The sequence below is a fragment of the Gobius niger genome (genome assembly GCF_951799975.1).
Source record: "Gobius niger genome assembly, chromosome: 21".
Lineage (NCBI taxonomy): Eukaryota > Metazoa > Chordata > Actinopteri > Gobiiformes > Gobiidae > Gobius > Gobius niger.
This window is the reverse complement of record NC_136872.1, coordinates 11,651,722-11,665,693: the sequence shown is the minus strand read 5'-3', so window position 1 is coordinate 11,665,693 and position 13,972 is coordinate 11,651,722. Positions and strand designations below refer to the sequence as shown.

The window sequence follows — 13,972 nt, the reverse complement described above, 5'->3', positions numbered from 1 at the left end:
ACATTTTACTCCTTTATGTGACCATGACATTACATCAGATCTCAGTCTTTACTACTGAAGGGCTGCATTAATATTAATTGGATGTAAGGACTTAGTTGGGGACAGGTGCTGGAATTGTGCAAGTCAAAGTCATTGTGATTTCCAAACTGGCTGTGATCCTTATTCTGTTCTCTGATTTTCAAAGAGAAGATTCAGAATTCATTTAGCATTTTTGGAGGAGTCCGTTGCAAACATAAAACAAATACAAGGACATTAACACATAGCAAAAAATAACATTAGAGAAATAGAACAAAACACCCACAGTGACTGGTCACATTCATGTCAGTATATACATAAGCAACAACAACATAAGCAACTTTTACATGCTCTGAAATGTTTTTGTAATTGTGAATTAATTAACATTAGACTTGTCACCAAAATCAATATTTGACTTGAACATGCTTACCTCATATTATGGCGTTCACATAAAAAGATAATGTTTATGAAATACTTACTAAAAAATTGAACATACCTTATATCTTCAAGTGTCTTGAGTTTCTTTGGGGGGGATTGCTATTTATAAAAGTTAAAATCTATATTTTGTGCTCGACTTCAATAGTTAGACCAAAGGCTAACTTCAAACAGGCCACGCAGGCGGTCAATCAAGGTTTCTATGGAGTGAGTAAACACAAGTGCTGTGACCTTAGTTCACTCACCCATCCTGATGTTGTTTTCAGCCAAGTAAATGATCGAGGCTACATACATGAGTGTCAGTAGGCCTAAATGTAGCATATACAGTACATATAATATATATGTAGCCTACCTAATGGATACTACTCAGATATGGCATTTTAAAATGTGTTGCACTAATCCAGTACACAGTGGTCATCTTGCTTCTCCACCCACACATTATAAACACTGCTGCAATCAAATATCAAAAGCATGTGTCAATCCAGTGATCGATAATATGCACTGACCATGCACTCTGTACTCCAGGACAGTGTAACGAGTCACATGCAGGGCTGCCTTACATTTAGCAGCAAAGCAACCGAGAGCTAAGCTCTGATTCTAGGAGTCAAACTAGGTGTGGAAGGACAGGCACAAGCATGTCATGGACTTTGAAGGGAATGCTGCTTACTGTGGGGCTCTCTATATTGGGAGCAGAGGGACAAGGGAATGGACGGGATAAGGTATGTTGAAATTTGACAAAGAAAGTGACGAGGTGCATGTTTTAAATCTCTAAAATATAAAACAACATCCGTGCAAAAAGCCTCCCTATATAAGCTGTAAACTTTGTGAGATGCAAAAGTGATGGACAGACATTTTTAACCATGTCAAATCTGTTACAGAAAGAAGTCTCAGGAGCAGACGTTTTCTACCTGGGCCAAGACAGGGACGATTGGAGACCATTGGTACAAACCGCAGTAAACATGAGTGAGCTCAGGAGGTATGTTTATATCCGCATAGTTTAAGTTTGATGACTACATGGAGAAAAAGAAGACAGTCACTATTACTACAAAGACACTGCTCAAATACAATATTGTGACTAAATAAAATGGTTTCTTTCAGTATTAAGTCAACGTTTCAGCTGCGTACATTTGACCCAGAAGGGTCTGTTTTCTATGGAGACACCAAGAGTGGTGCAGACTGGTGTGTTCTGGGCTTAAAAGATGGGTTTCCGTTGATGCAGATCCATAGAGAAGGCATGCTGATGAGTGTGACAGGTGGCCCCAAACTCAATGATGGCAAATGGCATACTGTGAGTTAATGGAGCAACTCAGCCAAGACTGGACTCAACATTTGAGTTTTGTTTCTGACTTCTTCTTTTGTTCCCTTTACTAAGCTGGAATTAAGAAACCAAGACAAGTTTGTGGTTTTAATAGTGGATGGGACACAACCACTGATAGCCGGTTTACAGCCCCAAAAGGAAGCAGAGATCTTCGGTGGTGCACTTCGGCTGGCCCTTGGTGGGATTCTAATTAACCCAGGAAAATTGCTTGTCCCGGTACATAGTTTAAAACACAGTGACCTGTATTATAATCCATTATTCTTAGTGGCATTTGTCTTGTTGCAGTTCAAGCCACAGTTGGATGGCTGTTTACGGGAGGGAAGCTGGCTGAATCTGAGTGTGCCCTGGAGGACAGAAGAAGATGAGATGTGGCAATGCCTTGAAAACATTAAACCAGGCAGCTACTTTCCTGGCAAAGGCTTTGTTGTTTTTAACACCTCAGGTGAGTGCGTACTATTGCTTTGGACTTTTATAGGTATTATCCTTCAAAAAACTAGGTACTGAAATATGTACATTTTCTAATTTTTTATGGTATGTTTTCCCAGTTTTTTCCACACAAGCTGAAGAAGAAATGAACATTGAATTTTGGGGGGATTTTAATGAGATGGATGGGACCATCTGTAGCTTCAAAAACCCAGGGCAAGAGCCATTCTTGTCTTTAGTGGCTGATAAAAGTACAAAGGTATGTTTTGTGTACATGTTTTATCAGGGCAGTATACTGCATCGTGAAACTATTAATGAATGATAATTAATGAATTCTTTTTTACAACATAGGAGATCGCTCTCTCCTTTGGTGTTGGTAAAGTCTACTTAAAACAAGCTTTCAGGAGGCTGAAGCTAAACTTAAAGAGTGAAGAACTGTCGGTGTGTCTGGATGGATCAGCAACTGAGAGGCTTTCAATGAGCTCCCCTGGATATTCAAACATGTGGACAGAAGGTTCCCTGACCATTGGAGGCCTCCTGGGTGAGATTTTTGTTAAAAAAAAAAACAATTCATGGATGAGCAAATAAGTCACATATTCTTTTGTGTTTAAAGGTGAAGATGGTGCTGTAACACAGTTCTTGACTGGCTGTCTCGAAAAGATAGAGATTCAAGGGAAGAATTTGGATATGAATTTAGCTGTCAAGGAGATGTCAGTCTACTCCTACAGTTGTCCTGCTTAGCTATGTCTATTTTAGTTGGGGATTTCAACATCAAAGTTGTTTAATTTTTCATTCCTTTTTCTTTTATTGTTTTTGGATAAATCCCTGTGGATTTATCCAATTAAACATTTTATTTTACCCACTTTGCTTCAAGTACGTTTTTGTTAAACGAAACGAAACAACGCATTGGGCAGTCTTTGGTGCCCTCTAGTGGATAAAAGAGTAGAAGGTCATTTCATTTCCCGTTATTTTTCTGTGACAATGTAGGCCTATGTATGTTTGTGTGCAGTTGTCGTTTTTTATACAGCCTATATAATTTGTAATTCACAATATTGTTCCTCTATGTCCAGAGGGAATTGTAACAAACAGTAAGTACACTAGTGTGTACGTTCTTACGCGTTTATGACAAGAGACGACTTGTGCGATCATGTAAATATGTTTTCCATGGTGCTCTGGCCAGTGTGTCTGTCTCTGGAACATAGTTGGTGTGTGTCCCCCCCCCCCCCCCCCATAATAAAACTATTATAGATCTGTGGTGCTGTGCACATATGTGTAGGCTGTCTGTATATACAGTCTACGGTCTGTAAAAGTGCAGTGCACATATGTGTAGGCTGTCTGTACATGTGCAGTGCTGTATGTAGATGTGCAGTGCACATATGCGCAGGCTGTCTGTACATGTGCAGTGCTGTATGTTGATGTGCAGTGCACATATGTGCAGGCTGTACATGTGCAGTGCTGTATGTAAATTGCATAAACCTGCCGGATGACTACTCTACTGTCGTAAACACAAAGTGTCGTGAAACTGGCCGTCCACTGAAGATGGCGGCGGAGCTGCATCCGCGGAGCGGAAAGCTGATCGGCCTGTCCAACTCGAACCGAACCGCCCGGCGCAACAAGCCAGTCCAGGAGTTCAACCATGGCCTGGTGCTCAGCAAGGAGCCCCTGAGGGACCGCGATGTCTTCACTGTCCGCATTGACAAAAAGGTAAACAAGGCAGAGGCCGCGACAACTGTCGCTGTCCGAGCAGAGATGAGGGCAGCGGGAGCAGGGCTACTGGGCCGGGCAGGGGTTTGCCCATCTGTCTGTTCAAGGGGGACATAGACTTCTGTAGCTGATCATAGAAGTCCTAAGTACTGGCATGTTGGACACACGTCTTGAGAGACTGAGGGTAGTGCTGGTGTAGAGAGAGGTCATTATTGACACAAATACAAAGCTCGTAAAATGATTTAAGGTTAGCAGATGATAACAGTGCTCTGGTGCCGCTTGTTAGCCGCTAATGAGCCGCCCCTTCAGTATGAGGCCCGATGACCCCACCTCTGTGGTCTTATCATGGCTTTCTGTATTTACTAGCCCCGGAGTTGTTCAGTGAATCGGTGCCTCCCAGTCTGCAGTGGATCATTATAGATTTTAGATTGTCACTGGTGAAGAGTAACACGAAAGGACCACTCCAGCCTCTCTCGACTGTTCAATGTGTAATATAATATTGCTGGTACCAATAAACCTAATGCACATATACATTTTAAATATTGTCTTATGTTGATTGTGTGTGTGGTAACCTTCACCTGCAATGCTATTGTTATTCCCTTGGGAACTAATACTATTTTTAGTTATTACTTTTGCTATTATATATTATATGTGTGCGTGTGTTGTTTGTCGAGGGAGAATAGGAATGAACCACACAAACTTCAAACATGACATGCATACACAGAAGCCTTTGCAAAAGCATATTAGGGAAGCTGCTAAAAAAATCAATACGATTCCATCAAAGAGTATAGTAAAGATAATCACCAAGCAGGTCAGCCTAGGAAATGGATGCAAGAGAGTGCAAGTGAATAAAAACATTTATTAGAAATTAGCCTGACATAAAAGCCTGATGTAAGATTCACAGGACTGGTTCAATGACGTGGGAAAGATGCAGAGGTCCAGTCATTGGAGCAAGAGAGGGGAAAGAGATGCCTGTCTGCTCATCCGAGTCAGTACTAGCTCATATTGAACCAGTCAGCCTAAAGTCTTCTATGTAGATAAATTCTCTGATATTGTGATTTCTGTGTTGTCTTAAATTTTGAGAACAGACTTTGGTTTAGATCAGTGGTTCCTAAATCTATTTGAAAATATTCTAATAGAATATATTCTGAATTAAAAACAATAATAATGTAGCAAATCGATGACGCGTCACATTATTGTAAAGTTATGAAGAGTTCAGTATTTCGAGGAAGAAATTGATATGGTTTGTTATGTGATATCCGTTCAATGTCATCCAGAGGCAAGGTTTTCTGTAAGAAGCTGTGGCATAAAAATGTGGCATTGTTTGGTAAATGAATATGAAAATGTACTGTGTTGGGTCAAGAATGTACAGTGAAGCAGCTTTATAAACATCCCTTAAACAATATCATAACCTCTACGCCTCACTATCAAAAATTGAAACTAGCTAGAATACTGTGGTTTTGTCTTGTGCATTCAGTCCTGTTTTTAGTATCAAAGAGCTTTCTGAAGAGGAGTAAAAATAACCCGATCTTTCACGAGACGAGGCAAATGTGTGTAGTTTATAACCCACACGTGACAGAGAAGATCAATACCAGCTACATACAATCTTCTCTTTGTAATTCTAATCTCTTTAAAGTTGCTTTATGATTGTCAGTTTTCTTTACCCCGTGTGTTGTGTTGTAATTGTTATTTTTGTTTGATAAAACATGTTTTTTGTTATCTTTGATAGGTGAACTCATGGAGTGGTTCTATTGAAATTGGTGTGACAGCTCTGGACCCAGCTGCGCTGGACTTTCCAAGCAGTGCCACAGGACTGAAGGGCGGCTCATGGATCGTGTCTGGCTGCTCAGTGGTACGGGACGGGCGCTTGGTTTTGGAGGAATATGGACGGGACCTGGATCAGTTAGCTGAGGGTGACCGCGTGGGCATCCAGCGCAGCTCTCGGGGAGAACTCCACCTCTGGGTGAACGGGCAGGACTGTGGCGCAGCAGCCAGTGGACTACCGCCCAAATTGTGGGCTGTGGTGGACTTGTATGGAAAGTGCACCCAAGTGACTGTGGTGAGCTGTGAGCCACCCCCGGCCTGCGCCGATAGGGAGTCTGAGGAGCTGGACGAGGAGGATGGGGAGGAGGAAGAGGAGGTGGTTGTGTGTGGTACTCGAGAAGACCCTGGGATAACGGCACTGATGAATGTGGCAGCAATGAATGGATTAATGCATGGAGATGAAGGTATAAATACTTGCAGTTGTAGAAGTGTGTCTTCTATGTTACATTTTAACATTTTTACTGCTTTTGTTTTGTATTTAGTGCCTGAGCTTAGCTGCAGTCACAGCAGACCAGACAAGTTTCCTAACAACCTTGAGCCAGAAACAGGTGAGGTCTTGAATTTGTCTTGCACTGTAAAGCTGTGCTTGTGTGATTTATTTTACTTTAAGACTTGCAAGACTTTTGAGTCTTGCAAGTTGCAGTTTGTAGTTCATCGTGAGCAGCGGTGAAGCTGAAATTTGGCCTGACTTAAAAATTGTCAGCCCTGCTTAGACCATTCGTTGGATTCATCTGGGTCAATATAACCTTTTGTGCAGGTCGATAATGTAGATATTAGCTCTGTAATATCCGCTTTAGTTTCAATGCTTCCTGTTCCTGTTTGTCTTTCAGTTTTAACGGAACACCAGCTTTTTGACGTGTTCAACAATGCCATAGTATCTTTTTACCGCTCAGAGGATGAGGGCGGTGGGGAGGATGGCGGCGGTGGAGGAGGTGTTGATGGGGGAAATGGCCGAGCAGGACACACAGGTAGTGAGTTGTCCTCCCGAAACGACCGAGGGAGCAGCAGCGGGGGAACCACAGCCAACAGTGACAGTGGCTCCACAGGAGGTGGAGTAGGGGGAGACGGAGGGAGCACTAATAACAGTCCTGCTGGGAATGGAGGGCCAGGACCTGGCGCTCTGACAGGGGGCATGACCACCAATGATGCACTGCTGTTCCACGAAAAGTGTGGTACTCTGATCAAACTGAGCAACAACAACAAAACAGCAGAGCGGAGGAGGCCACTGGATGAGTTCAACAATGGGGTTGTTATGACCAACCGGCCACTCAGACACAACGAGATGTTTGAGGTTTGTATTTTTAACTTATTAGAATTATTTCTTGTCATAGCACACAATGTAATCTATAATGTGTGAGTAGATACGTATTGATAAACTGGTGGACAAATGGTCAGGATCAATAGAGATTGGAGTGACCACACACAACCCAAATAATCTGGACTATCCTGCTACTATGACTAATCTACGCTCAGGTAATGTATCAGGACTGACATTTAAGTTAGGCAAGACTTTGTGTTATAATCAAAGTTTATTTTTATCAGGAACAATCATGATGAGTGGCTGTGGGATACTAACAAATGGGAAAGGAACACGTAGGGAATATTGTGAATTTAGCCTCGATGAACTTCAGGTTGGTGACAACTTTCTCAGAAGAAGCCTTAAAGCTCTGTCATTTCTTTCTAACTAAAACAATATGAACTGATAATCATTTTTCATGTCATTAGGAAGGAGATCATATTGGCTTAATGCGGAAGGCCAGTGGAGCACTGCATTTTTATATCAATGGCATAGATCAAGGTAAGATAAACACTCTCATTTTAAGCGAGACATTTGAACACAGATGTGAGGAGTGAAATGTGGCTGTGGGATATTTGTCTCAGGGGTTGCAGCGGCTCAAACGCCGGGTGTGGTCTATGGTGTGGTGGACCTCTATGGTATGGCTGTCAAAGTCACCATTGTCCACAACCACAACCACAGTGACCGCCTGCGTCGCAACAATGCCATTATGAGAGCTTTATCACCCGATGTGGGCCGACCAAGACCTGCCCTGTCCCTCACTCCAGACGCTGAAGCACCTGACCGCTTGCTGTTTCACCCAAACTGTGGCCAAAAAGCTGCTATCATTGGTGACGGCAGGACAGCTTTAAGACCATAGTGAGTCCTCTGCCATGTCTGCAGGTCTTGCATGTTAATGGTCTGGTTCTCCCCTGAAATCTAACGTGTTTGCAATACGTTGGGGTTTTAGTGCAATTGATGACTTCAACCATGGTGTGGTACTAAGCAACAGGCCGCTGCGATCCAATGAGGTTTTTCAAGTACGTATTGATAAGATGGTCGACAAGTGGGCAGGATCAATTGAAATTGGAGTCACAACACACAATCCCGCCTACCTTCAGCTGCCCTCCACCATGACTAATTTACGTTCAGGTAAGTTATCAATTGCATCTTAAAATAAAGTTGAATCTTAATTCTTATATAAGTGCAAAATAATGTTTTATTTGTGCTACTTTCTTCAGGGACATGGATGATGACAGGGAATGGAGTGATGCACAATGGAACAACCATTTTGGATGAGTATGGGCACAACTTGGACAGGCTAAAAGTGAGCAATTTGTGTCCATTATTATGTATAACATCAGCGGAACTATATTATAATGTGTCCTTTTATGCTCAATTCTCTCAGGCAGGTGATACAGTCGGTGTAGTGCGTAAAGAAGATGGCAGCCTTCACTTCTTTGTAAATGGAGTGCCTCAAGGCCCAGCAGCCTGGAATGTACCCCCTAGTGTGTATGCTGTGGTCGACCTGTATGGTCAGGCAGCTCAGGCCACTATTATGGATGACATGGGTGAGGAAGTGGTTTTGTCATCTATTGAAAGACACGGTCGGTTATATTTATATATTATATTAAAGCTTGTTGCCTTCTCTCCCTCAGTTGACCTCCCTCCTCTCCCAGAGGACTGCTCAGAAGGACCCACAGCCTTGTCTCCTGGAAGCCCCTGCTCCATCGCTGGAGCCATCACCACCAGTGACCTGCGTTTCCACATGCTTCATGGAAATAATGCTGTAATCACCAACGGGGGGCGCACTGCTCTCCGTCAGAACAGTCGAAGCGAGTTTAATGACGCTATTGTCATTTCCAACAGGTAATGCGCTGACAACATGCTTATAGATGTATTGACTCAAAATCTGACGTTATTAATATTTTTTGCAGGTGCCTTCGCGATGGAGAGCTTTTTGAAATTGTTATTCAAAAGATGGTGGACCGCTGGTCGGGATCAATCGAAGCTGGTACATAAAGGACTGTGTGACATAAGTGTCATATTTATTTTAGACAACATTAATGATTTCCTCTGTTTACTGTTTGTGTTTACAGGAGTGACCGCTATCAGGCCTGAGGAGCTGGAGTTTCCAAACACAATGACTGATATTGATTATGATACTTGGATGCTAAGGTACAGAAACATTGAATGAACTGAGACTAGGTTATACGGTATTTTAAGTAGTTTTTTTGTATTAAACTGTGTTGATTACAGTGGGACTGCCATTATGCAAGATGGTAACACAATGCGCAACAACTATGGATGTGATCTGGACTCCCTCACCTCAGCGTCTCGTATTGGGATGATGCGCACAGCCACTGGAGACCTTCACTATTACATTAATGGAGTGGATCAGGGAGTTGCCTGTACTGGTCTTCCATCAGGTGAACACAAAACCCAACAGAAAACAAAATGAGCCTTTCATACCCTAATGTAGTATTGAAACATTGTGTTTTTCTTCCCTCAGAGGTGTTTGCAGTGATTGACTTGTATGGTCAGTGTGTTCAGGTGTCTATTACCAGCTCCTCAGGTCCACTGGATAATAGTCTGTGTACAAGTAATGTCACAGAGAACAGCTTCCCCATTCACTACCCAGGTCAGCTCTGAATAGCCAATACTACTTCTTACAACAAAGAGACGAAGCCTTCTGTGTTTAACCTCATTATTGTTTTTAGCAGCAGGTGTTGCTCACCGGTTTCACAGCAAACATGGTAAAAATGTAGTGCTGCTCGGTGAAGGTTGGCAAGCCATTAGAGTTGGAGGCTATTCACATGCAATTGTGTTCAGTGCAAAGGAACTAAAGAACGATGAACTCTTTGAGGTAGGGTTTGACAAAAGTAGAAGAATATGTTGTAGTAATTACTATGTATAAAATCTCTGATGCAACACTTTATTTCCTGGTGTTTTCTCAGGTGAGGATCGATGTTGTGGACGAGCAGTGGAGTGGTTCACTGCACATAGGACTGACCACTCTGGCGCCTCCAGAGCTGCCCTCCTGCCCCATGTCTGGCCTCTCCCCCTCACTCCCACAACTTCGGACCAAAGTCACCTGGCTCCTGAGTGGCAATGAAGTCCGACGCAATGGAGTCTTACTGCGGCAGAACTATGGCTGTTCACTGGACCGACTAATTGTAAGCTGCTCTTCTTTTTGTGTCGTCTATTAATGATAACATACAAAGTACAACATACATTTATTTATTGATCTAAAAACACAATGGGTTTTAATTCGTTTTTGAACCACAGCTACACATTTACAGCCTTGTGTTTGTTTTTCAGGTTGGAAACCGTGTTGGAGTGAAGAGGTGCAGTGATGACACAATGCATATTTTCATTGATGGAGAGGACATGGGCCCAGCTGCCACTGCAGTAGCTAAGGTAAGATCATTAGCACACGCAGTTCAGTGGTGGTTGTCCTAATGAAGATACTGTATTTATGCATTTATGTCTTTATGGCTCGTGCAGAATGTATATGCAGTGTTGGACCTGTATGGGAAGATCACTGCTGCGTGCATCGTCAGTTCGTCTCTCTCAGAGGACGTGGAGAGCGTGAAGGCACCCTCTCTGACGTCGGACAGCTGCAGTGAAGGGGAAGAGGACAGCAGTCCTGTGAGAGAGGTCTGAACAAATATAATTTCAGTACAATTGTTGAATGGACATTTTCTAGACATGGTTGGTTTGTTGTAGGTGGAGTGTGAGCCTGGACCATTGGTGCCCACTGTCATGACCTTTTTAGAAAATCATGGCAAAAACATCCAACTGTCCAACCAGAGCCTGTCTGCCTCCAGAGTGTCCAGCTACAACCAGGGCCTCCTCGTCACTGCGCAGCCTCTGTCACGGCAGCAGCTCTTCCAGGTAACTCTGAATGTAGCTGCCCTTCTCAGATATATCAGAGCTTTAAGATTTCACAAACTACTCCTTCAAATAAAATAGCAATAATATGTCAGACAAATTCCAACATGACAGCGTGACTTAGCAGCCTTTATTATGCAAACACTTTTAATGATGCAAACATAGAAACAGAAAATACATTAAGCTGTGTTGTCCATACATGTTTGTTGAGTAAAACTGTTCTGAGGTGGGGTGGTGCCCTTCACATAGTGTTATTACCCCCACATACCCCCTTTTGATTTAAACTGTACCCTATGCCGGTGAGGCGGAAATACCTTTAGGTGTTTTACCTTCATGTTCAGCACATAAAATAAACATGTTAATGTCCTTATTTTAAAAGATGATAGAATGATGTGCAATATAAATATAAAGGTTTATCTTATCTTATCTTAATATAAGTCCATTTAAGCCTGTGCTTGAACTATACAGCTCTTAGTCACAATATGTTTTCCCTACTAGTTTCAGATTGATCGCCTGAACCCATCGTGGACATCTTCACTTTCATTAGGGGTCATAGGCCACGCCCCTGACCGGCTGAACTTCCCCTCCACTGCCTGCTGTTTAAAACGCTCCACATGGCTTTTGCAGAGAGACTCTGTCTTCCACAACTCATTAAAGGTGCAGAATTTGTTTCATGTAAAACAGTTTACATTTTTGGGGTAGATCAACATCACACAACTTTTCTTAAATGCTTGTCTAACCACCATCCACAGATCTGTGAGAACTACGGTCCTAACCTGGACACCTGCCCGGAGGGGACGGTGTTGGGCCTGTTAGTGGATGCTAACAGTTGTCTCCACCTTTATGTCAATGGTATGGACCAAGGAGTGGCCGCTCAGGACATACCTTCACCCTGTTACCCTATCATTGACCTCTACGGCCAGTGTGAACAGGTCAGTGACAGTTTAGGCTCTACTTTCAGAGAGTTGCCCTCTCTAATGCAAATCCATCCATATAGGTCACCATAGTAACAAACAATGTGCCGGCTGTTGCTGGAGAAAGCACTGAGCCTCGTTGCCAAGGGGATATGGAAAAGGCTGACATGGTTGATGGTAAAAGAACTGACTTTTTATACATATATAACTGTGTAATATCTGTGTTTTTATAATACTTTTTACTTGATGACTTGATGACTAGGAATCAAAGAGAGTGTGTGCTGGACACCACCTCCAGAGGTCAACCCCAATAAGACGTGTGAATACCAGGCACTGTGCTCTCGCTTCAAGGAGCTGCTCACTCTCCCAGGTGAATGACTGACTTTGTCCTGAATTTTGACTAATACCCACATTAACATCTTTGTCTTTCAGATGGGTACTTCAGTGAAGACGCCAAGTACAATCTCTGCTACTGTGAGTCGTGTCACAAGCTTCGAGGGGATGAGGCGTATTACAAGAGAGGAGAGCCTCCGCGGGACTATGCCCTGCCCTTTGGGTGGTGCCGCTTTGCCCTCAGGTAACAAGACTACCATTTATTGATAACAGTTTTTCTACAGCAAATCCTAGTCATGAATTAGTTTTCAACACTTTGCTGTGCCTGTGCCATGTGTTCAGGATAAAGGCAAACTGTGAGGTTTCAAATGCCATGAAAAAGTGGCATATTGCATACCATGGCACCAGTGTTGGAGCTTTACGGCGAACACTGGATCATAACCAGCTGCTGTCTGGTAAGTCGCAGAATGTCTTGTTCAAACAAATATCATCAGAAAGAGTAAAACATTAACAGGAAATAACTTGTTGCAGGAGCATCATCTGTGTTCTCAGTGTCCCCTGTTAAAACAGAGGGCCCTAATGACTACAGTGAAGCAGACGAGTATAGCGCCCCGGGCAGAGAAGTCCCCAGAGTGCACCTCTCTCCCACAATGCGTTACTCCGGCTTAGAAACCTTTGCTCCCAAAGTGCAGTAAGTGTCACCTGCAAATATAAATTCAAAAGTGATATGATGTCGTAGTGTAACTCGCTGTCCTCTGTTGCAGATTTCAAGATCCTCGCTCTCACCGCTGCCACCAGGCGCAGGTGGGCTTCCAGGTCTGTGTGCGTCCCGGGTCCTACAAAGCGGGGCCCCAGACGGTGAGCCAGAGCGAGTCCCTTGACCCACGCTTCAGCAGCTCAGAGATCGAGTGGATCACTAAAGAGCAAGGCGGGACGATGCTCTATGGACTGCTCGTACGAGTCGAATGAACACAACAACCAAGAGGGGACATTTTGGAAACGGAACAACCAAATCCAAGCCCAGCCTTTTGAGCCAGAGACATCGTGCTGAGGAACAAGCATTCGTTTTTTCTTACTTTTGGCTGTTTACTCTCGGACTCTTGCACAGGCGGGGGCTCTGGCGGTTTCAAGACACTGCCTGCACTTTATGTTAATGAACATTTGTGGGCAATTTTTTTAAAACGTAAACTCATCGACACAACACGTTTGTTATTTCGCTACATTTTTATTTTTTTTATTTTTTTCATTTCACTGGTCACGGATTTTGGCACTTAATTACAACTTCTCACTTCCAGACAGTGTTACTACTTTCAATCCCCATTTAGAAGCTTTCCCTGCCAACGTGCACACAAACACCGTCTGATCTATAGAAAAAAACTGACCTAATACAATCTAGGAGGGTTTACAATTTGAGGAGAATTGTTTACAGTGGAATACTTTGAAGACCTCCTGTTTTGTGTGTTTTCTGGCTACTAAAGGGTACAACTGGAGAAAGAAAATGCACCTTTTGGGAAAGCGAACATAGGTCTAAGTTTCAGACTAGGCTACAAATATCACCTTTAAATGTATTTACAAATAAATGTTCTAAAAGAGGTTTTTTTCAAAGGCATCTAACCAGGTTTTTCAAAAATCAGTTATCAAGCTATCGCCGCCATCTGCTGTTTACAAGTGAATGTTATTTAATTAGGGCTGTTTTTTTCCCTCCCCCTGAGCATTGGTTTACATTTGTCAAAGGTTTATTTCTTCGCATCTTCGCATTGACTGATTGTAAAAGGTTTTCAAAGTGCATTTCCCCCACACTTTTGTTGCCAATTTATAAATATACTTCTAATGTAT

The 13,972-nt window shown here is 42.9% G+C and overlaps 2 protein-coding genes across 3 annotated transcripts; both read left to right on the top strand.

Annotated features, from left to right (window-relative positions):
- Positions 1-890: 890 nt before the first annotated feature.
- Positions 891-2,941, top strand: shbg (sex hormone-binding globulin). The gene is made up of 8 exons (XM_079579690.1): positions 891-1,169; positions 1,329-1,426; positions 1,549-1,738; positions 1,823-1,984; positions 2,054-2,210; positions 2,314-2,450; positions 2,543-2,732; positions 2,805-2,941. The coding sequence occupies exons 1-8, from the start codon at positions 1,086-1,088 to the stop codon at positions 2,930-2,932; spliced, it is 1,146 nt and encodes a 381-aa protein (XP_079435816.1). The 5' UTR covers positions 891-1,085; the 3' UTR covers positions 2,933-2,941.
- Positions 2,942-3,691: 750 nt separating this feature from the next.
- Positions 3,692-13,754, top strand: neurl4 (neuralized E3 ubiquitin protein ligase 4). Of its 2 annotated transcripts, XM_079579683.1 has the most exons (29): positions 3,692-3,895; positions 5,625-6,123; positions 6,202-6,267; positions 6,550-7,010; positions 7,081-7,192; positions 7,262-7,350; positions 7,445-7,517; positions 7,601-7,874; positions 7,966-8,147; positions 8,237-8,322; positions 8,404-8,566; positions 8,654-8,864; positions 8,933-9,009; positions 9,095-9,173; positions 9,255-9,424; positions 9,508-9,636; positions 9,719-9,861; positions 9,953-10,171; positions 10,317-10,415; positions 10,503-10,655; positions 10,725-10,892; positions 11,388-11,546; positions 11,642-11,821; positions 11,887-11,980; positions 12,066-12,173; positions 12,236-12,380; positions 12,479-12,591; positions 12,668-12,827; positions 12,901-13,754. In XM_079579683.1, exons 1-29 carry the CDS (start codon positions 3,731-3,733, stop codon positions 13,103-13,105), a joined length of 4,782 nt encoding a protein of 1,593 aa, XP_079435809.1. In that variant the 5' UTR covers positions 3,692-3,730; the 3' UTR covers positions 13,106-13,754. The 2 variants fall into 2 exon arrangements, with proteins under 2 accessions (XP_079435809.1, XP_079435808.1); XM_079579682.1 differs by having other exon boundaries at positions 8,237-8,566.
- Positions 13,755-13,972: the final 218 nt, after the last annotated feature.